This window comes from Choloepus didactylus, chromosome 14 (genome assembly GCF_015220235.1).
Source record: "Choloepus didactylus isolate mChoDid1 chromosome 14, mChoDid1.pri, whole genome shotgun sequence".
In the NCBI taxonomy this organism is placed as follows: domain Eukaryota; kingdom Metazoa; phylum Chordata; class Mammalia; order Pilosa; family Megalonychidae; genus Choloepus; species Choloepus didactylus.
In genome coordinates this window covers 30,291,400-30,314,292 of record NC_051320.1, presented here as the reverse complement: position 1 = coordinate 30,314,292, position 22,893 = coordinate 30,291,400, and the positions used below count along the sequence as shown (strand labels likewise).

At 39.1% G+C, this 22,893-nt stretch overlaps 1 protein-coding gene and 1 pseudogene across 5 annotated transcripts in view; both read right to left on the bottom strand.

Annotated features, from left to right (window-relative positions):
• Positions 1-6,852: 6,852 nt before the first annotated feature.
• Positions 6,853-7,298, bottom strand: LOC119508740 (annotated as a pseudogene).
• A 9,100-nt stretch (positions 7,299-16,398) lies between these two features.
• LY96 (lymphocyte antigen 96) overlaps positions 16,399-22,893 on the bottom strand; it is a 52,034-nt gene continuing 45,539 nt past the window's right edge. For 2 of the 5 annotated variants that reach the window (XM_037802508.1, XM_037802507.1), the window contains exons 4-5: positions 19,244-19,296; positions 16,399-18,389 (exon numbers count right to left, since the gene is read on the bottom strand). In XM_037802508.1, coding sequence (XP_037658436.1) covers positions 18,291-18,389; positions 19,244-19,296 — 152 coding nt within the window. In that variant the 3' untranslated portion in view covers positions 16,399-18,290. The remainder of the gene's footprint in view (positions 18,390-19,243; positions 19,297-22,893) is intronic. The other 3 variants (XM_037802511.1, XM_037802506.1, XM_037802510.1) reach the window with 3 other exon arrangements.

Genomic DNA, 22,893 nt, shown 5'->3' with positions numbered 1-22,893 from the left:
GACTTTATTAAAAAGAGTATCATGGGGCAAGTTGGGGGAGTGGAGACTATTGCAATAGGGAGACCACTCTGTCCATAGAATCAGCAAGCATCTCAAGGGTTAAGACAAGAGGGTTTTTCTTTAATAGAGAGGAGTAAACTAGGGTAGAAAGAACGAGATGCGAGGAAGTGGGATGAAAGGGTGGAGTGATCAGATAGTAGATGAGAGAATGTTTTACCCTGAGACCAGCCAATTCTCCAGGAGGGCACTTTAAGGGGGTGCTGTCTGGTGGTTCAGGCTGAAGGTGGGCTAAATTCAAGGATCTGGGGAAAGGGGTGAAGTTTAACCAAGGTTTGGTTATCAAGCATCTTCTTCAATTGGCCAGTAGGGATAAGAAGTTCAGCTAATCATTTACAAGGCAAAGAATGGGAATTTGGAGGGTCTGTGTCTGGCCTTGACACAGGTAAGCAAGCAGAACATCCATGAATCATACCTAAATCACATGGGAAGGCTGGTTCTTTGTAGAAAGCCATTTTCCAGAACACAAGTTTTGGGAGGCAGAGGGAGGTTCTTAGCCTTTGCTGTTTTCCAAGCTCATAGGGCTCTGGCAAAGTTCAACATTGTCAGGGTTTCATCTCTTATTTTTGACTCACATTATTTTGACACTAAATAAGCTATAAGAACACTATAACATCCAAGATAAAATTAGAAAGTAATAGAATTCTTCAGGAGGGTGAACCATGTTCTCGGTTTTCCTGTTTCATCAAGCCATGGGTCGCTAGAGATGATCCAATGCAGAGTCCTCACTTGCCACATCTGGACAGCGGAGCTCACACTCAGACCCATGGTAGATCCAGGTCTGGAACCAAGCTCCCTGGCTTCCAGTGACACACCAGCTAGGGGATGAGGGCTCCAGGCACCTGGTCTGGCCAGTGGTAGAGAACCCTGACCACCTGGGCACTGCCCAGTCATGGTCTGAAGCGCAAGCAGTGGTGGAGGGAGGCTGCCCTGAGCCTGACAAGGACGGGTGGAGCCACCTCCAAAGACCAATGAGAAGAGGAGAAGGCCTGGAGGGCCGGGTCCTATCTTTGAATAGTTTAGTATGAAAAGAAAACATGGAAAAGGAGAGGTTAGAGGAGATAAATGGCATTTATGATAAACCTACTATGTTCCACATTCTCTCATCTAAGCTTTGCTCCAACTGTGTGAGGTTACAGTTTCTCTCCTAATTTACTGCTTAATTTTGTTTTTACTACATGCAAGTATTATACTAATTTTTTTTTAAATAGCTATAAACTATTCTTTTTTTTTAATTCAAGGATTTGTCTTAGGTCATAAAAGTAGTTAATGGCAGAACAGGAATTCAAACTCAGATCCATTTGATGCCAAATCCTATGCCTCCCAGCAAGTTTGTATAATGAGAATTTTGACTTCTACAACTCTGTTTAGTCTTCAGAGTATCCTTATTCTTATATACTATATACTGAGTATTCGATATTTACTAAACTATGCCTGGCACCAGGTCATTGTTTTAAGCTTTAGAATATTAAAGTTTTAGTTTTTAATTTTATATGCCTAATGACTTTCCTCTAATTACGAATCCTAATTAGGAATCAATTCATCTTGATCAAATTTTTTTTATTAGAGAAGTTGTAGAGCTACAGAAAAATCATGCAGAAAGTACCGAGTTCCCATATACCCCCACACACCCCACACACCCCCACACAGTGTTTCGTATTAAGACTGCATTAGTGTGGCAACTCGGTTACAACTGATAAAACAATATTATTATAATTATACTATTAACCATAGTCCATAGTCTACATTATGGTCCACTTCATCTCAGAGAGTTAAGACATGGAATGTGTATCCTAGATTTGGCAGGAATGTGAGAAAAATACATTACAGGGAAAAATGTGAATTAGTTCATCTTCTAGAAAGCAATCTCGTAGTATTAAAAAAAAGAGAAAACTGTGAAACTATGGATGTCCTTTGTTCACTTTCAGAAGTTACATGCCAAGTAAATAAGTCACACCAAAAACAAAAACAAAAACAAAAACCCAAACTAATTTCATCAAGATCTTCATAGTATTGCCAACATTTTAAGTAATCCAACTGCCCAATACTAAAAAGCAGATCAGACTGATTTAAAAAGACAAATATGTGCATGTCAACCAACGAGAACCAATCTAAGCACATTCCAGTTAACCCCGACACGGAGAAAGCTCTGCTGCACACGCCTCCTTCCAGCCACTTCACTGAGAATTTCATTTCATTGCCTTTGGGTCTAAGTTTGCCATTTTACCTCTCAGGAGCCCCGAATAAAGCCAAACTGACACCCAGAGCTGACCATCCACACAACTGTGGTTATTAGGACGTTGTAATTAGCTTCGTTGAGAATCACCTATTCATTGAGACTCACTTAATTCAGCATCTCTAGCCTTAGCCTACCACCTTCCATCATGTTCATCTCTGTATTCCCCATAATATATATATATATATATATATATATATATATTTGGAAAAAAAGATTTTTTAAAATTGTTGTAACAAATATATAACATGAAATTTGGAATTTTAACCATTTTTAACTGTACAAGTCAGTAGCATTAATTACATTTATAGTGTTGTACAACCACCACCTTCCATTACCAAAACTTTTTCATCACCCACAACATAAACTCTTCCCCAGCCCCTGGTAACCTCTAATCTACTTTCTGCCTCAATGACTTTGTTCATTCTAGATATTTCATATAACTGGAGTCATATAATATTCATCCCTTTGTGTCTGGCTTATTTCACTTAGTATAATGTTTTCAAGGTTCATCAGTGTTGTAGCATACATCACAACTTCCTTTATTTTTACAGCTGAATAACATTCCTACCCATAATCTTATATTAAGTCAGTGACCCTGATCATTCAGCAACTGTAATATTTACTGGTATCTACTGTATGCCAGGCATTAGTGGTGGTGAAGACTAATATGGTTTCCTTTAAAAGGAAACTCAAATCAAAATCTCTCCAGACTCTAAAGACTGACTGTTAAAGACTAGAACCTAGACCTTTTCTACAATCTGATTTTTTTTTTTTAATTAAGAAACTACCTCTACAAGATTCCAGTACTCAATCATTCCTAACCTAATCTCTCACCTAAGTGCTAGACCCTTGTTGGAATGTGCCAATGCTCTGCGTAAAGGGGAAGAATTTTGAGCGTGTCCACATCTCAAATTCTGTTAGTTTGACCAGAAAGTCATAATACCAATGTCTCTTTATTTCTTTTCTTTTTTGAAATTAATTTGTAACACTTTAATTTTAATTATTTTTGAATAAAGTTGCAAGGATAATAGAACTCTCATATGCCTAGATTAACCATTCTTTAATATTTTGCTATGTCTGCTTTAGAATTCTCTCAGTATATATATGTGTCTACATAACTTTTTTTCTAAACCATTCAAGAGTAGGTTCTTGTGTCATGCCCTTTTACCCATTATAATCAACGACATTCTCTCATTTACTCACAGTACAGTTATCAAATTCAGGACATTTAATAAGGAAGTTTAATTTGATCTCTAGCCCTCATGACAATTTCATCACTTGTTCTAATAATTTCCTTTATAAGCAGTTTTTCTTGGGACAAGATCCAGTCCAGAATCACTTTCTTTGTCTTTCAAAACATCGACATTTTTGAAGAACACATGGCCATTTATTTTATATAATGATTTTCAGTTTGTGTTTCTTTGATGTGTCCTCATGGTAAGATTCATGCATTTTGGCTGCAATATAAATGTATAAATGACATGGTGTTCTTTTCAAGGTGTCACATCTGGAGAGACATGAATTACCCTTTGTTGGTGACATTAATTTTTATCATTTGGTTGTCCATTTCCTCTGCTGGGTAATTGCTATTTTCTCCTTTTATAATTAATAAGTAACTGCAAAGCATACTTTGAGCAAATATCTGGTTTCTCTTCAAATTCCACCCCCTAGATTTAGCACCCATTGATGATTCATGCCTGAATAAATTCTTACTATGACGGTTGTATAGTGGTGATTGTCTAAATTTATTTTTCCTTCAATATTTATTAGTTGGTATTCTACTGTATTTATTCTCTCCTATTCATTTATTCATTTATTTACTTACTTTATTTTCAGTAAGGACTCCTGGATTCTTTTTTCCCCCAATACAGGTTATAATTTATTACTGTTCTTATTTATGTTGATACACAAATTGTCCAAGTTTTGGCTAGTGGTTGACATTTCAAACTGGCTTCTGAGTGTTTCTGACATGCCACCATCTTTTTATTTTTTATTTTTTTGAGCACCTCCTTACTTTCTGGAACAATAAGATGTCTTGGGCTCATCTTGTATCTTCCCTGCCCCAACCCTGAAATCAATCATTACTTTAAGGAGTACTGATTCTTATTAGTGGGGAATTGTGTTTTGTATCCCAGATATACTTATTTCTGCTGAGGAGTCTTGGCTTCAAGGCCCTCTTAATGGACAGAGGTAGGAAAAATATGAGAAATGATGAGTTTATACTAATACCTCCAATTCCAATACAAATCACAGGATTCTTGCTTGCCTTCCCAGTGTCCGTATTTGTATCTTCCATGTGTCTATCTTCTTGCATAGTGAGAACCCTAGATTCCAACAAAATCAATATATTTACTTTTTTGATCAATCCTACTAAATACGTAATAACTTCATATTTTCTATTCCCATAATAACATGGGGGGAAAACTACTAAGAAGACTTCAAGATTTGTTTGCAATTCTTTTTTTCTTTAGACTTAGGGTATACAGTCAAATAACTATATTCAAAACTTACTTGGATTAGTTTTTTTTTTTAATCTCCTTCAATGTGGTCATAATATACATTAAAAAACACAGCTGCATTTAATTTGCTTCTAGTTATATTCAATTTTAGTGTTTTTTTCCCACATCCATGTTGATTTATTTTTATTTTAAGGTAGTAGAACATTAATATAACTCTGAAAGTAAAATATATATAAAAACATATAGTCAGAGAAGTGTTAATCCCTCCCGTATACTTTCCATCCAGTTTCCTTTCTCCAAACACATTTCTTGTAGGTAATCAATTTCATTAGATTTTGAACTGCAAAAATTAACAGATAATTCCTTTTTTAAAAATTCCCTTTCTCTATTACACAAAGGTAGCATACCAAATTTATACTCTCACAGCTCACTTTTTTCACTTAACAATATATCCTAGAAATCATTCCATATGTTCATAGATAGATTATTCTTTTATACAGTTGCATAAAGAACTCCATTGTGTATATGAACCAAAGTTTATTCAACCAACTTCCTATGTTTGGACTTTGAGGTAGTTCCCGATATTTTGCAACTACAAATAGTGCTGCAATGAATCACCTTGTGTAAATATTTCTGTCTTATTGGAGGCATAACTTCATGGCAAATTTCTTGAAGTGAACTGCCAGCTTTGTTGAATATTGCCAAATTCCCCTTTATCTCGTGATTGTATCATTTGCCTTCCCAGTAGCAGTTTCCCCACAGCCTCATCAGCAGAGAAAGTCATCAATCTCTCAAATCTTGGCCAATCTGAAGGAGGAGAGATGAAATCTCAGTGTATTTTTAATTTGGATTTTCTTAGGAGTGAAGTTAAACATCTTCTCATATAAATAATGTATGGGTAGTGTTCCGGTTTGCTAATGCTGCCTTTTTGTAAAATACCAGAAATGGATTGACTTTTATAAAGGGGGTTTATCTGGTTACACAGTTACAGTCTTAAGGCCATAAGTGTCCAAGGTAAGGCATCAACAATCGGATACCTTCACTGGAGGATGGCCAATGGCTTCCGGAAAACCTCTGCTAGCTGGGAAGGTACATGGCTGGTGTCTGCTCTGGAGTTCTGGTTTCAAAATGGTTTTCTCCAAAATGTCAGTGTCAGCTTCCAACGGCCATCTTCAAAATGTGTCTCTCAGCTGCAGCTCTTCCAAAATGTCACAATTAGTTGCTCTTGGGACGTTTTTCCCTGTCTTAGCTGCAGCTGCTCTGAAGTCCTTCGGTTTGTGAGCCTCTTTATAAGACTCCAGTGAACCACTCAAGGCCCACATTGAATGGGTGGGGCCACATCTCTGTGGAAACATTCAATCAGAGTCATCACCCAAAGTTGGGTGGGTCATATCTCCATGGAAACATCCAATCAAAATGTCACACCCTAATAAAAAAGATTAATCAATCTGCCCCCACAAGATTGCATCAAAGAATATGGCTTTTGGTGGGAAATAATATATCCAAACTAGCACAGGTAGATTCCTTTTAACCATCACCCACAGTCAGATTCCCTTTTCCCTTGCCCAAGGATCAAAGATGATACTGTGATCAACTTTGTGTGTACAATCCAGTACTTATTTAATGGTTTTATATGTGAATATATGTCCCTACAGAAAATTCATTGTATCCCTTCCTAGGTTTTGATATTTTTATTTTACTTTTTTCAGTGTATCATACTATACTTATTTACCTGCACCTTAACTTTTTTTTAAAATTCAGTTTTATTAAAATATATTTACACACCCTACAATCTTCCAGTGTACAATCCATTGTTCACAGTACCATCATATAGTTGTGCATTCATCACCACAATCAATTTTTGAACATTTTCATTACTCCAAAAAATAAAAAATAAAAATAATGAAAATTAAAGTAAAAAAGAACACCTAAAACATCCCATCCCCCCAATTTTTCATTTAATTTTTGTCCCCATTTTTCTACTCATCTGCCCATACACTGGATAAAGGGAGTGTGAGCCGCAAGGTTTTCACAATCACACAGTCACACTGTGTAAGCTACATTATACACTCATCTTCAAGAATCAAGGCTACTGGGTTGCAATTCCACAGTTGCAGGGTTTGGGGTTTTTTTTTGCAGTTATTTTATATTTTTATTTGATAATCAGCTGTTTTCATCCACATTGATGGTCTGTAGGTGTTTGAAAGTGGTGACAGGTACATAAGTAACCAATGTATAGAGCTTGTTTGGGAAATCTTCATCCTCATCATGTTTCGTGAACAACCATACATGTATACAATATGGGATATTCCTTATCCCTTTGGCCCAGACAGCCTTGTTAAGCATTGTGTCCATGTGCACATCTGGTGTTCCCAACTCCTTCATGGCAAATTTCTAGATTTCTTTGAATGCCCAAGGGGCATGTTTCTTGAAGCCCACTCCATGGATATGCTTGTGAATGTTGATGGTGCACTCTCTGTTCACCAGCACGCTGATGGCAGACATCCCTTCTTCTTCTTGCTACTCTTCTTTGAGGGAGCCATTCTGTTTAGACCAGGTCGAAAAGGAGGAACACAAGGGATTATGGGAGAAGCAAAGTGCTGGTCGCAGGTACAACTTCCAGGTTCTTTTTTTTTTTCTCTGTTGCAGTTATTTTATAATTTTATTTGATAATCAGCTGTTAGTTTTCATCCACATTGACTATTCCAATACACTAAAAACGAAAAAGAGAAATCTATATAGTGCGTAAGAATACCCTCCAGAATGACCCCTCAGCTCCATTTGAAATCTCTCAGCCACTGAAACTTTGTTTCATTTCACTTCCCTCTTTTGATCAGAAAGCCTTTCTCAATCCCATGATGCTGGGTCCAGCCTCATCCCCAGGAGTCACATCCTGCATTGCCAGGGAGATTTATACCCCTGATAGTCATGTCCCATGTAGAGGGGAGGGCAGTGATTTTACCTGCGGAGTTGGCTTAGAGAGAGAGAGACCACATCTGAGCAACAAAAGAGGCTCTCCTGGGGAGACTCTTAGTAGGCTTAGCTTCTTCTTCTGCAGCTTAACTTTTAAACTCAGTAACATTCCTTGCAATTTATTCACATTAGTACATGCACATCTACCTCACTCTTTTAAAGTGTTATATAATATGTGTAAATTGTACCACAATTTACTTAGAATATTGTCCAAAATGATTGTCACTCATGTTGCTTCCAATTTTCACTGCTTTTGATCAGGATTGCTTATATGTTCCTTTAATTTTAAATAAGTAAAGGACTTAAGTGATTCATAAAACTTATTCTTTTTAATGTCATTTTAGTTGAATATAAGTCAATACATATTTATTATAGAAAAGTTGGTGCAGCAAAATACAAGGACAAAAAGTCTAAAATACCCATAATCCCACCAAAATTATAGAAAATGTAGCACAGATTTTGGAGATTTAGAGTACTGAGATTCAATCCTAGATCCTCCACTTAGTACTTATGTGCCCTTATGCCAATTACTTAACTTCTCTAAACTTTTGTTTCTTCTCCTATAAAATGTAGGCAATAATATTTACCTTCTAGAGGTTTTGTAAGAATTAAATGAGATAATACTTAGCAGAGTGTTTAGTGCTATATTCTATATATCCTAAAGTATAGATTCTATAGGGAAATGGCTAACTAAATTATGGTTGATCCAAATAGAACTTTATGCAGCCACTAAAAATAATATTGATCTATGTGTACTGACTTGGAAATAGTTCCCAGATTCACATTAAAAAACAATAGATGGTAATTTAATGTTTAAAAATATGTGTATGTATAGGTGTAGATACAAAAACAGTATGTATATATAGTATATACATATATAGTATATATAGTATGTGATATATAGAAACAAAAATCTTAAAAGCTGTATACCAAACTGTTAAGAATGGTTTTCGGGGACAGCTGTCAAAAAAAGAAATAAAGAAAGGATTTCACACGTCTCCTTGCACTTCTGTCCTATATGAATGTGCTACAATGAGATGCATTATTTTGTAATTAGGAGACTAGCAAAGATTTTTTTTACTCTAAAGGGATTTTTTTTAATGAGAAAAGAATTTTAAATTACGAACTGCCTTACAGTACCTTCTACCTGTTCTTTTTTTAAAAATTTGACAACATTTTATGAAAAACAATTCCAAATTAAAAAAAAAAAAAAAAAAAAAAAGCACATAACACATTAAAAATCTTCCAGTTGTGTTCATATGAACAGGAAGAGTTTACATTAATGCAGACCTGATCCTTCTGGCCCCAAGATATCAACCTCTGATCTAATAATTGCCTTCTAGAACTCCCTGGCTTTTGTTAATCTGGGCCTTCCAGTTCATTTGAGAAATATGAGATCATTAAAAAAAAAAAGTTTAGGTGCAGGGAAAAGTTCAAGTTCATAAAAATTTTTTTTCTAAATATTGGGACATAGGGGATGAAATGAAATCTGAGATCGACTAAACCAGTTAGGATATTATAAAATATAGTAACAAAATTTGAAGAGCAATTATGCTAAAAACCCTAAAATGACACTTAGAGAAAGAATACAAGGCCAATATCTAAGCAATATGTTTACAAGTTGTTAGCTCTTTATGAGGAACAAAAGACCAGTAATCAACAAGAATTAAACAGTGATGTTGGGGTCCTTTATAAATATTGCTTTTAAGTGGCGCTGTCCATGGAGCAGTGCTGCCTAGCTCACAGATAGGGGCCCTTCAGACCAGGTCCTTCACCCCATGAAGAGCCACATAAGTCCTGGATGAGAGAGAAAGAAGCTTCCATCTGATTAAAGCCACTGATATTTAGGGTCTTTGTCCCAGGAGCCAAACTTGTATCCCAACTAAAAGATGAAGAGTGGGATAGAGAGAGAGATTTTCTTCTGCAAAACAGAAGCTCATGCTCCAGAACATGGTAATCTCTCCAAGGCATTACCATCCAATCAGCTGACCTTCCTCGCGGACATTTCCCTCAAATTCAACACCCACACTGTAAGAAAGAACTTATAAATGTGCCGTCAGTGAAACCAGGGGACGCCTATGTCCATCAAAATCCCTCACTATTCCTTTAAAACCAGTTCCTCTGAAGTGGGCCCCCTCCCCTTAATCTGTAACAGGAGAGTCCCCTTCCCCCTCAACCGGCAACGACTGCAAAGTAAGCATTAAGCCCTGAAAAGAAGAGAGTGAAACGGTACCGTTTTAGGGAGTGAGACTTGCGGTTGTACGCATTAGCCAAGCGTAACCGTTTCAACAATTAACCATTGCACCGACCTTGAGAAAATTTCTCAACCTTGCTAAAGATCTTTTTTTTTTTTATTTATTTTTTTATTAAATTCAGTTTTATTGAAATACATTCACACACCATACAATCATCCATGGTATACAATCCACTGTCCACAATATGATAACATAGTTATGCGTTCATCACCACAATCTATCTCTGAACATTTTCCTTACATCAGAAAGAACCAGAACAAGAATAAAAAGTAAAAGTGAAAAAAAAAACAGCCAAATCATCCCCCCATCCCACCCCATTTGTCCTTTAGTTTTTATCCCCATTTTTCTACTCATCCATACACTAGATAAAGGGGGTGTGATCCACAAGGTCTTCACAATCACACTGTCACCCCTTGTAATCTACATTATTATATAATTGTCTTCAGGAGTCCAGACTGCTGGGTTGGAGTTTGGTAGTTTCAGGTATTTACTTCTAGCTATTCCAATACATTAAAACCTAAGAGGTGTTATCTATATAGTGCATAAGAATGTCCACCAGAGTGACCTCTCGACTCCATTTGAAATCTCTCAGCCACTGAAACTATTTCGTCTCATTTTGCATCCTCCTTTTGGTCAAGAAGATGCTCTCAGTCCCATGATGCCGGGTCCACATTCATCCCCGGGAGTCATATTCTGCATTGCCAGGGAGATTTACACCCCTGGGAGTCGCTTGCTAAAGATCTTAAGCAACCATTAATTAACCGCCAACTCTGCTTCTGTCAAAATAGCTTGCTTGCGTTTCCAGGATGTGGTTTCTGCCTATATAAGGCACCAGCACACACAGGTGGGGGCTGCTTACTGAACTCCCTGCGTGGAGTGACAGTGAGCAGTCGCCGGCCGGCTAATAAAGGCTCTTTAAATTCTGTTTGGCTGTCTCGTACTTTAACTCACGGGCACCGTAACATCCTCCATCAGAAAGTCCTATTTATTTTTGCAGCACCCTCAGACTCCCTAGTCACACAGGCTTCAAATCTCAGCGTTATCTTTGAATGATTCTCCTTATTCCCTATAGTGAAGTTACAGTATTTTTTAGGACTGTGTTTGATGGAATGCAAGAGGAACCCAACTAAGGTGACAACTAAATAGGGGTGCATTTTCATTCAAATCCAGAAGACAGGAAGTAGGCAGTGTAGAGCTGGAAAGGCAGTCAACTCCGCGATGATGAAAGACCCAGGCTTCTAGCTTTCCACTCCACCAATCAGAGCATGGGACTCTCACCGGGCTGCTTCCTCTCTGACATCCCCTCTGTGTTAGCCTGAGCATAGGGGCCCTAGGAAGCAGGGCCTGGAGCAAGGTAGAAGTGCTAATGCTTTATCCGGAGATATACTCCCAGGGCATAGAGCAATAAACAAAACAAAGCCGCTACCCTCAGGGAGTTTATATTTTAATGGAGGTATCAGACAATAAGCAAATAAGTAGATACATAAGCTAGAGCAGGTGATAGAAAGGGATAACAGTTCTATTTTCATAGAATGATCAGGGAAGGACTCTCTGAAGAAGTGATATTTGAACAGAAAATTGCAATATGCAATATCTGGAAATATGCAAATATCTGGAGGTACATTCTAAGTCCAGGGAACAGGGAGATAAAAATGTGCTTCAAATATCAGAGGAAGAAGAAAGAGATCATGTAGCTGGAACCAAATGAACGATGCAAGAGAAGGAGGTCATGAGGCTGGAAAGGTGGCCAGAGACTAGATGATAGAAGGCCTTGTGGGCCAGGGTGAGGGATTTAATTCTAAGGGTGATGAGACAGGTCATTGGAAGATTTGGGAAATAAGAGGCAAGAGTAGAAGAGTAGAAGCTAGCTAACAGGCAATTGCAGTAGTCCTGGAGAGAGGATGAAGTGCAGGCTTGAGGTTGTGGTGGATGTAGTGAGATAAATATTAAGGTTAAATGGATGCAAGTGTCAAGCCCAGGCACTGGGTTCAGGGGTGAGCTACAGTCTCTGAGAAGAGATGCCCAGCAATGCAGTTCTGTCCCCTGACTGAACTCCAACAACTCTCTCCCTCACCTTCTACCCTCCGTAGAACTTGAAAAGCAGGATGCAAAATCTAAGTCTGAGCCAGACTGCTGGGATCCAACTCCACTCTGCCACCTATTAGGTGTATTACCTTGAGTAAGTTACTCTCATTTTCTGAGCTTCATCCTTTTCATCTTGGGAAGGAGGAATGGGAATAATAATAGTATCTACCTGTTAGATTGTTGTGAGGATTAAATGCTTTACTACATGCAAAAATGTAAGAAGTGTCTGCTACCCGACATGATAAACCTCAATAACTGTTAGCCAGTAGTTTCATTCCTAGACATTTCAACTTCTTGAATACATTGTCTCTCTCTCACCTCTAGACCTTGGCACTTGCTCTTTCCTCTGCCTGGCTTATACTTAGCTTAATTAATTCAAACTCTTTCTCCAAGTCTCAGCTTCAATGTCACTTCCTCCAGACCTTTTCTGATCCCCTGGACCAGATTAAGTCCTCCTCTTGTTTTCTCACCACCTTATCCTCCCCCATCCCCTTCCCAATAGTGAAGTCATCAGACTTCATAACGATCACTTGTTTTGTTGTTTGTTCTTCCTAATAGACCAAAAATTCTGTGAGGGAAAGAACTCTTATTGTTTTTCTTGTTCATGCCTCAAGGCCTCAGTGCCTGGAACACAGCAAGCATTAAAAAAAAATTTATGGAAGAAGTCTATTCATATAGCAACCTTCTGATATTGGCAAAATTCCCCAAAGTAGGAATGTGGCAGCCAATCACCCATATCCACATGATAACTTTCAATGGGTCCGTGGCACTTCATGGTCCCTGTATTACTCAGGGTTCTCAAGGGAAACAGAACCAACAGAACCAACAGGAGAAATCTGTAAATATGAGATTTTATTAAAGTGTCTCATGCAACTGTGGGGATGCACAAGTCAAATTCCGTAGAGCAGGCTGTGAGCTGGCAACTCCAATAAGGTTTCTCATGAATTCCCCAGGAGAGGCTGACTGGTGAAGTAGAAATGGAAATCCTCTCTTCTGACTGCTGAATTCATCACCTCTCCTTTTAAAGACTTTAACTGATTGGATTAAATGCCTCTCATTGCAGAAAACACTCCCCTTAGCTGATTGTAGATGTAATCAGCCAAAGAGGCAATCAACTTACTGATGATTTAAGTCCACAAAATGTCCTCGCAGTAAGTTAGGCCAGTGCTCACTTGCCCAAACAACTGGGCAACATTACCAGGCCAAGATGACACATGAACCCAACCATCAGTCCCCATCTTCCATTAAAAAACTTTTTAAAATTATAATTTGTAATTTTGATGTTATAAGAATTAATATAATACAGGCTGGATTCATTATATATATTCACTGCTATGTTCATTTTTTAAATTCTGAATTAAGATAAATTAAAATTAAAGCATTTTCATGGGTACTGGGCACTGTGCCTACTGTACCTAATGGATAAGTTGCCCCTATAAGCACCAGCAATAGAAGGGTTAAAAGCAATGGAAAAAGTCAGAAGGGGGTGGGAGGAGGGCTGGAATCTTAAATTAGCCTGATTTCTGGGACGGGGCAGGCAACATGGTTGTGAACCAAATAGAATATTTTCAGCTGCAAGTAAGAGAATATTGTCTCCAACTCACTGAAGCAATAACTGGAAATTCCAGAGGAATGGCAGGGTCCAGGCTTGGGTGATTAAATGGCTCAACAGTGTCTCCAGGGTTCCAAGTCTTTACTGACTCTCCATTCTTCTGTCCATACATTGGCTTCATCCTGAGGCTAGTTCCCCTAATGGTCATAAGAAGATTATCAGCAGAAACAGGGCAGCATAGCTCCTTGTTGAGATCTCGTGAGACAGCCAAGGCAGTTCAGTCCATTCATGCAGCTTAACTGAGCCAACTTCAGTCAGGGGTCCAACGACAGTCAACTGAGAAATATTCACACAGGCTGACCTGGCAAATCAGGATCCCCCAGGAGCTAGGGATGTGGTGCACACCTGGATGAAATCAGGGAACAGGAAATACCTGATAACCCAGGTTATACCTGATAACCCAGGAAATATCTGATGACCATAATTCTTGAGCCCCTCACCACTTCAAGTATATAAAAAGGTCAAGGGACCTTTTAATCCCAGGGAAGATATTAAAGGAAAAGATTTATGGGTGATGTTTTTAGAGAAAGCTGTGCTGTGAGCCCTATCCCTAAACTTTAGGAGATGAGATGGAGAGGGGATTAGAAAGGACCTGACCCCCTACCCTAAGTCTTAGTGAGGAGGGGATTCCACAGGGCTACTTAGAAAGCTTAATATATGATCCACAAATTTGGGTAGAACAGGGCAGAAATTGATAATTGGAAAACTTGGAAAGCTCTCTATTGGTAATATTAAAATCACAAATGAAGATCAGGAAACTGATTAAACTAGAGGAAGGGATAGCAACAGACAAGATGGAATTTAACAAAGGATTATGAATACTGAATCTCTATATAATTTTCTTCTTCTTAGTTATGAGGGTATTAGAATAGCTAGAAAGAAAGAACTGAAATGGTGGAACTGTAACCCATAGCATCCTTTGAAATTTGTTCTATAGCTACATGTTAAATTGTAATTTGAAAGTTATTACTTTTTGATTATATGTTATATTTCACAATAAGGAAATGACTGAAACTATGGTACTGTAACTGATAACATTACTGGAAATTTCCTGTATAACAACTTGATAAATCATACTTTGAAAGATATTACCTTTTTGCATACAGGTTATATTTCACAATAAGGAAAAAACTAAAAATGTGGAACTGTAACCCATAACATTCTTTGAAATTTGCTCTCTAACTACCTGTTAAATTGTATTTGGAAAGTTATTACTTCTATGTATGTATGTTACAGTCTACAATAAAAATATGATTAAAAAAAAAAATCACAGATGACCCACACACTGCTGAGTCCAAAGGTCAATGCTCAGTCTTCATCTTATTTAACAAATCAGCAGAGACACAATTGATCACTCTCCTCCTTGAAACAGTTTCTTCAAGTGGCTGCCAATGTACCGACATTCCAGGTTTCCCTCCTACTTCCATGACCAAGTTTCTCAGTCTCCTTTGCCAGCTTGTCCTCAACCCCCAACCCACTGATGATGAACTGATGGAGTACTCCAGGGATCGGTTCTTGGGCTTCTTATTTTCTCTTTCTACATTCGTCTGCTCTATGTCAGCAACTTTCAAATGTTTATCTCCAGCCCAGAGCTCTCTTCTGAACTTCAGGCTGATATATCCAACTTCCTTTTCAAAGAATGTCCAAAACCAAGCTCCTGATTTTCCCTCTAAAATCTGCTCCTCCCTGACTTCATCTCAATCAATGGCTACTCCATCCTTCCATTTGCTCTGGCAAAAAATGTCAGAATCATCCTTGACTCCTCTCCAATCCATAGATAAAAGTATTTTTGAAGTTTGCTCTACCTTCAAAACTTACCCAGATACAGATCCCTTCTTATCATCTCCTCCATCATCTTTCACCTGGATTACTGCAAAAGCCTCCCAATTTCCTTCTTTCCTTCCTTACATAGACAGCTGCAAAAAGTCACCCAGTTTCGTCCCAGGCCTGAGCAAATGGCTGCCAGAATAAGCCTTTTTAAAATGTCAGCTGTTCCAGTTTGGTAATGCTGCCATTATGCAAAATACCAAAAATGGATTGGCTTTTATAAAGGGGATTTATTAAGTGTGGCAACCCATGGCCTGAGAAAAACAGGCCTGCAGATCTTTGGTGCACAGCAGTCTGCATGACCTAGGCAGCTAAATGTTTAACCTATTGTCTTTCTAAGCCAGTAAAGAGAAAAAGGGTAAATTGACCTTAAAATGTAACTTTATTACAAAAAGTCTCACAAAAAGAGCAAAATGTAATTATTCAAGGGCTATTCTAGTCCTTCCTGCACCACCCCCCAGGTCAGAATAACCTGTTCCTGCATCTATGTTCCCCCCACCCTTAGGAGGGCCTTTGTCTTAAACCCTTATAAAAGGCTTTCTGCCCTTTTTGCATCACTTGGTCCTCTTCCCTGTGAATGTGATGCCTGCCTGGCCTGAGAGAGCCGTCATGATCTCTCCACAACTTCTCACCCTGTAAGTAAGCCCTGAATAAAAGTTCATGTATCAGAAAATGCTCGTGGTCTTCTTTGGCCTCCAGACTGGCATGGCCCTCTTGGGCTGTGACATTAAGTTAAAAATTTACAGTTCTACAGCCATAAAAGTGTCCAAACCAAGGTATAAACACAAGTGTACCTTCATTGGAGAAAGGCCAATGGCGTCTGGAAAACCTCTGTCAGCTGGGAAGGCACGTGACTGGCGTCTGCTTGCTCCCGGGTTGTGTTTCAAAATGGCGCTGTCCAAAATGTCTAAGCATCAGCCAACATCAGGGGTCCGCAACTCCAAGCATCTCTGAGCTAAGCCAGCAAGTGTCTAGACCTGTGTCAGTGTTTTTAAAGGATGCTAGTAAACTAATCAAGACCCACGCTGAATGTGCAGGGCCACAACTCAATGGAATTAATATAATCAAAATTATCACCTACAGTTGGGTGAGTCACATCTCCATGGAAACAACCTAATCCCAATATCCCACAAGATTGGAATAAAGATCATGGCTTTTTGTGGAAGACATAATATATACAAACTGGCACCTCAGCTGATGTCATTCTACTCAGAACCCTCTAGTGGCTTTCCATCTCAGAGCAATAGCTAAAATCCTAACAGTGGTGTGTCAGACCCTACGCACGTGCCTGCCCCACGCCACACTTTTCTGACCTCCTCTCCCCTCACTCACCTCATCTGAACAGCTTGCTGCGCTTCCCCAAACTCCTCTGGCTCTCTCCTACTTTAGACCCTTGGCACCAGCTGTTCCCTCAGCCTGCAAAGTCCTTTCCTGGAGAAAGCCCCATGATTTGCTCCTCAACTCCTTCAAACATCACCTTTGCAGTGAGGCCTTTCCCGAACACCCTACTAAAACTTCAACAATCACTTCCATCCCAATCCCTACCCCCCTACCCTGCTTTATGGTTCTTATCATAGCACTTATATAATATGTATGCTAGTAAAGTGTTATATAATTTACTCATTTAATTGTCAGTCTCCCCCCAAAAAATAAAAACTCCTTGATAGCAAGGATTTTCTGGTCTGGGTTGTTAAATACTATATGCCCAGCATCTAGAACAGGGCCTGACATAGCAATAAATATTACTTGAATGATTGCATGACTATTTTGGTCTCTATAGTTTTATATTATTTGAATCATTTTCAAGAAGAAAATATTCATTTATGCATTCAATAAATATTGATGCATAGCAAACTCAGGCCCAGGTACTGTGCTAGGTGCTGGGTGCTAGGTACTACGTGCTGGATCAGTTGTAATGAGCAAAACTGAACTGACATGGTGCTTGCACTCATAGATCTTAGTCTAGCAACAGATGATCAAAATAAGGTTTAAGTACTGGAAGGAAGGGACACATGTCTACAAAAGCTTATCACAGAGAAAGCTGACCCTGTGGATGAAATAGAGGCTGGTGGAGAGAAAAGATCTGGGGTGGGGACAAGAAAGTCACAGGAGATGGGTAGCCAGACCACATATTATATGATTTCCCTATGATTTTACTTGGGACTTACCTCTGTCCGGTACCAAAAGTGTAACTACCTGCTGGAGATTTCTTGAGAAAGTGGCCCTGTGCTGTGAAAGAGAACCTTTACAGAGGTGAAGGGGTGGGAGGTGGCAGAGTGGAGGAGTGGAATTGAGGCAGAGGGAACTGTGGGCAAGGTTCTGGGGCGGGAGGGAATACAGCACAGTCAGGAGCAGAAAGCAAGGGGATGGTGATGGGACAACGGGCTGGAGAAAGGAAGGATGGGCAGGGTCTTTGAAGTCCTCCAAAGAATTAGAACTTTATCCCAAAAGGAATAGGAAGCTACAGGAAGGTCCTTGTTTGTTTTTGTTTTGTTTTGTTTCATTTGCATTGTGGTGACATGACCAGACCTGTATTTTGAAAATACTGTTGAAACTGCCGTTGTAGAGAAAAGCCGGAATCCTGAGTAGATGCAGGAAGATCAGCCAGGAGGTGGCTGCAGTAACCCACGGAAGCAGTGCTGGCACTCTGTCCCCGAGTAGCAGCCGGCAACAGAGTCAATAGGTTCCAGAGATTTCATTACCTGTGCAGAATTTTTTTTTAATTAAGAACAAAAACTTTGAAAAATTTTTACTTTGAAAAATAAAAATATGCTCAATTTATTCTAATTGAGATCAGGATGGTGTAGGGCAGTAATATTCAGACAAAAGAGCATTTCTTCAGTTTTCCCGTTGATGGCTTCTGCAACACATCTGTATTGCCCCTAAAACAAGGAATAAGAAACACATGTAATATAAAATGTTAGATGCTTCTAATTAAAGGCTTTTGCAAAGTTTTTTTCTTACTAGGAAGAAGCCATTTAAATTGAATTATTTTCTCAGATTCCTAATGAGATGAAATTTTGCATGCCTTTGATTTCATGAGCATAAAACTCATTTCCCAATTACAAGATGATGTTTTCAACAATTTTTTAAAACTAGCCTTATGAGGTATTCAAACATTAGATATAACTTGTAAAAAAAAAAAACTAAAAAATATGCATCATTAAAGTTTATTTTAAAATAGTCACCAAAAGTGAAACATGTAAAATTTCATTGCTTGGTATGTCATGCAATTATCCAAATTTACATATGTATCACTCATCAAGGTAGTGGTTATTTTTGTGAAGGCTTGATGTCCAGGCTAAGTGTCCAAGGAAATTCTCAAACAAAAATAAGCCTATAATTTATGTAATTTTTATTCTTTTAAACAATTTTTACAATATATTTAGTATATTATAGGAATGGTTATAGAGAATTGCTGAGTTATACACAGTAGTCATCCAGGGCTTCCAGCTAAGACCATTTAACATATTAATAATGAGCATTCACATTACTTTTAGCCAAGAATGTTAGAGAGACAAAATGTAAAAGAACTATCTTTTGAGTAACTTTTCCAAATTCTGCAGAAGGAAGGAATACCAAAATACCATACCAAAATAAAGTGGGGAAAAAAAAATCCTGAACATCTTAATCTTGAGTCACTATTTTTAGGAGTTGTAAATTACTTGCTTCAAATTCTTAAAACGTCTGTTAAAGCAAAAGGTTAAGAAAGTACAAAATAAATTTTGAACAATACCTTAGCAAATCGTATTCCCTTGAAGGAGAATGATACTGATGTATTCACAGTCTCTGCAAAATACAAAAAGTTATTAGTCTTCATTAGTGCCCTTTTTTTTTTTTTTTTTGGTAGTACACTTTTACTACTGGGAAAGGCAGTCCCAAGCAAAATTTGAGATAAATAATTAATCTTATACCATGGCTACTAATCTGTGGCTTCCTCAAACCACAACAAACTGTTTCTACCAGCCTATATCTCATCCCTTAGGGGATGGAAACTTTAAGGCCCACTGGTCTGAATAATAAAGGAACAAGCTGATGCTAATATGCTTGATCCTAAGTTACATATGTGCATATTTAACTGTAGCTTTCAGGGAGCTTGCTGCTCCTTTAGCTGGGTAGAAGAAAGTAGAATCTCCTATTGGTAAAGAAGACATTTGGGAGGCAGCCAGGATCCTGAAGCTCCTTCCAATTACACCGCTGAGAAGCCTGACTAAGTATTTAAATACACAACCATGGGCCTGGCTCTGCAGAAAGCTATCACGCAGAGTCAGAAGTGCAGGAAAAACCATACTCCTCTAACCTTGTCAGAAACAGCAAAAGAATGAACTTAGGAAGTAAAGACAGAAAGATAGAAAGGTTTTGAATCTCAAAAAACAACAGAAATCCTCAAAGAGTTAACCATGCAGTTACCGTATTACCCAGCAATTCCACTCCCACGTATATAACCAAAAGTATTGAAAGCAGGGATTTGAACAGATTCCTGTACACCAGTGTTCACAGCAGCATTATTCACAACAGCTAAAAAGAGTGGGAACAGCCCAAATATCCATCAACAGATGAATGGATAAACCAAATGTAGAATATAGATTCAACAGACTATTACTGAACCACAAAAAGGTATGAAGATCTGATACATGCTATAATGATGAACCTTGAAAATATTACGCTAAGTGAAATAGGCCAGACACAAAAGGCCACATAGTATGACTCCACTTTTATGAAATGTCTTGAATAGGCAAAATCATAGAGACAGAAAGAAAGTAGACTACAATTAACCAGGGCTGGGGGTAGAGGTGACTAGGGAGGTACTGCTTAATGGGTAGATTTTCTGTTTGGGGTGATGAAGGAGTTTTAGAAATAGATAATGCTGATGGTTGCACAAGATTGTGAGCGCAATTAATGCCACTGAATTGTACACTTAAAAATGGCTAAACAGGTAAAATTTGATGTTATATTTATTTTACAACAATTTTTAAAAACAATAGCGAGAGGCGGGGCAAGATGGCAGACTGGTGAGCTGTATGTTTTAGTTACTCCTCCAGGAAAGTAGGTAGAAAGCCAGGAACTGCGTGGACTGGACACCACAGAGCAATCTGTCTTTGGGCATACTTCATACAACACTCATGAAAATGTCGAACTGCTGAGATCAGCGAAATCTGGAAGTTTTTGCGGCCAGGGGACCCGCGCCCCTCCCTGCCAGGCTCAGTCCCGTGGGAGGAGGGGCTGTCAGCTCCGGGAAGGAGAAGGGAGAACTGCAGTGGCAGCCCTTATGGGAAACTCATTTTATTGATCCAAACGCCAACCATAGATAGACTGAGACCAGACACCAGAGAATCTGAGAGCAGCCAGCCCAGCAGAGAGGAGACAGGCATAGAAAAAAAAAAAAAAACAACACGAAAAACTCCAAAATAAAAGCAGAGGATTTTTGGAGTTCTGGTGAACACAGAAAGGGGAAGGGCGGAGCTCAGGCCTTGAGGCGCATATGCAAATCCCGAAGAAAAGCTGATCTCTCTGCCCTGTGGACCTTTCCTTAATGGCCCTGGTTGCTTTGTCTATTAGCATTTCAATAACCCATTAGATCTCTGAGGAGGGCCCTTTTTTTTTTTTTTTTTTATCCTTTTTTCTTTTTCTAAAACAATTACTCTAAGAAGCCCAATACAGAAAGCTTCAAAGACTTTCAATTTGGGCACGTCAAGTCAAGAGCAGAACTAAGAGAACTCTGAGACAAAAGGCAATAATCCAGTGGCTGAGAAAATTCACTAAACACCACAACTTCCCAAGAAAAGGGGGGTGTCCGCTCACAGCCATCATCCTGGTGGACAGGAAACACTCCTGCCCATCGCCAGCCCCATAGCCCAGAACTGCCCCAGACAACCCAGTGTGACGGAAGTGCTTCAAATAACAGGCACACACCACAAAAAAAAAAATGTGTGGACATTAGCCTTCCCTGCAACCTCAGCTGATTGTCCCAGAGTTGGGAAGGTGGAGCAGTGTGAATTAACAAAGCCCCATTCAGCCATCATTTCAGCAGACTGGGAGCCTCCCTACACAGCCCAGCAGCCCAGAACTGCCCTGGGGGGACGGCACTCACCTGTGACATAGCACAGTCATCCCTCAACAGAGGACCCGGGGTGCACAGCCTGGAAGAGGGGCCCACTTGCAAGTCTCAGAAGCCATACGCCAATACCAAGGACTTGTGGGTCAGTGGCAGAGACAAACTGTGGCAGGACTGAACTGAAGGATTAGACTATTGCAGTAGCTTTAAAACTCTAGGATCACCAGGGAGATTTGATTGTTAGGGCCACACCCCCTCCCAGACTGCCTAGAAACACGCCCCAAGTACAGGGCAGGCAACACCAACTACACACGCAAGCTTGGTACACCAATTGGGCCCCACAAGACTCACTCCCCCACCCACCAAAAAGGCTAAGCAGGGGAGAACTGACTTGTGGAGAACAGGTGGCTCGTGGACGCCACCTGCTGGTTAGTTAGAGAACGTGTACTCCACGAAGCTGTAGATCTGATAAATTAGAGATAAGGACTTCAATAGGTCTACAAACCCTAAAAGAACCCTATCAAGCTCAGCAAATGCCACGAGGCCAAAAACAACAGAAAATTATAAAGCATATGAAAAAACCAGACGATATGGATAACCCAAGCCCAAGCACCCAAATCAAAAGACCAGAAGAGACACAGCACCTAGAGCAGCTACTCAAAGAACTAAAGATGAACAATGAGACCATAGTATGGGATATAAAGGAAATCAAGAAGACTCTAGAAGAGCATAAAGAAGACATTGCAAGACTAAATGAAAAAATGGATGATCTTATGGAAATTAAAGAAACTGTTGACCAAATTAAAAAGATTCTGGACACTCACAGTACAAGACTAGAGGAAGTTGAACAACGAATCGGTGACCTCGAAGATGACAGAATGGAAAATGAAACCATAAAAGAAAGAATGGGGAAAAAAATTGAAAAACTCGCAATGGACCTCAGGGATATGATAGATAATATGAAATGTCCAAATATAAGACTCATTGGTGTCCCAGAAGGGGAAGAAAAGGGTAAAGGTCTAGGAAGAGTATTCAAAGAAATGGTTGGGGAAAACTTCCCAAATCTTCTAAACAACATAAATACACAAATCATAAATGCTCAGCGAACTCCAAATAGAATAAATCCAAATAAACCCACTCCAAGACATATACTGATCACACTGTCAAACACAGAAGAGAAGGAGCAAGTTCTGAAAGCAGCAAGAGAAAAGCAATTCACCACATACAAAGGAAACAGCATAAGAGTAAGTAGTGACTACTCAGCAGCCACCATGGAGGCAAGAAGGCAGTGGAACGATATATTTAAAATTCTGAGTGAGAAAAATTTCCAG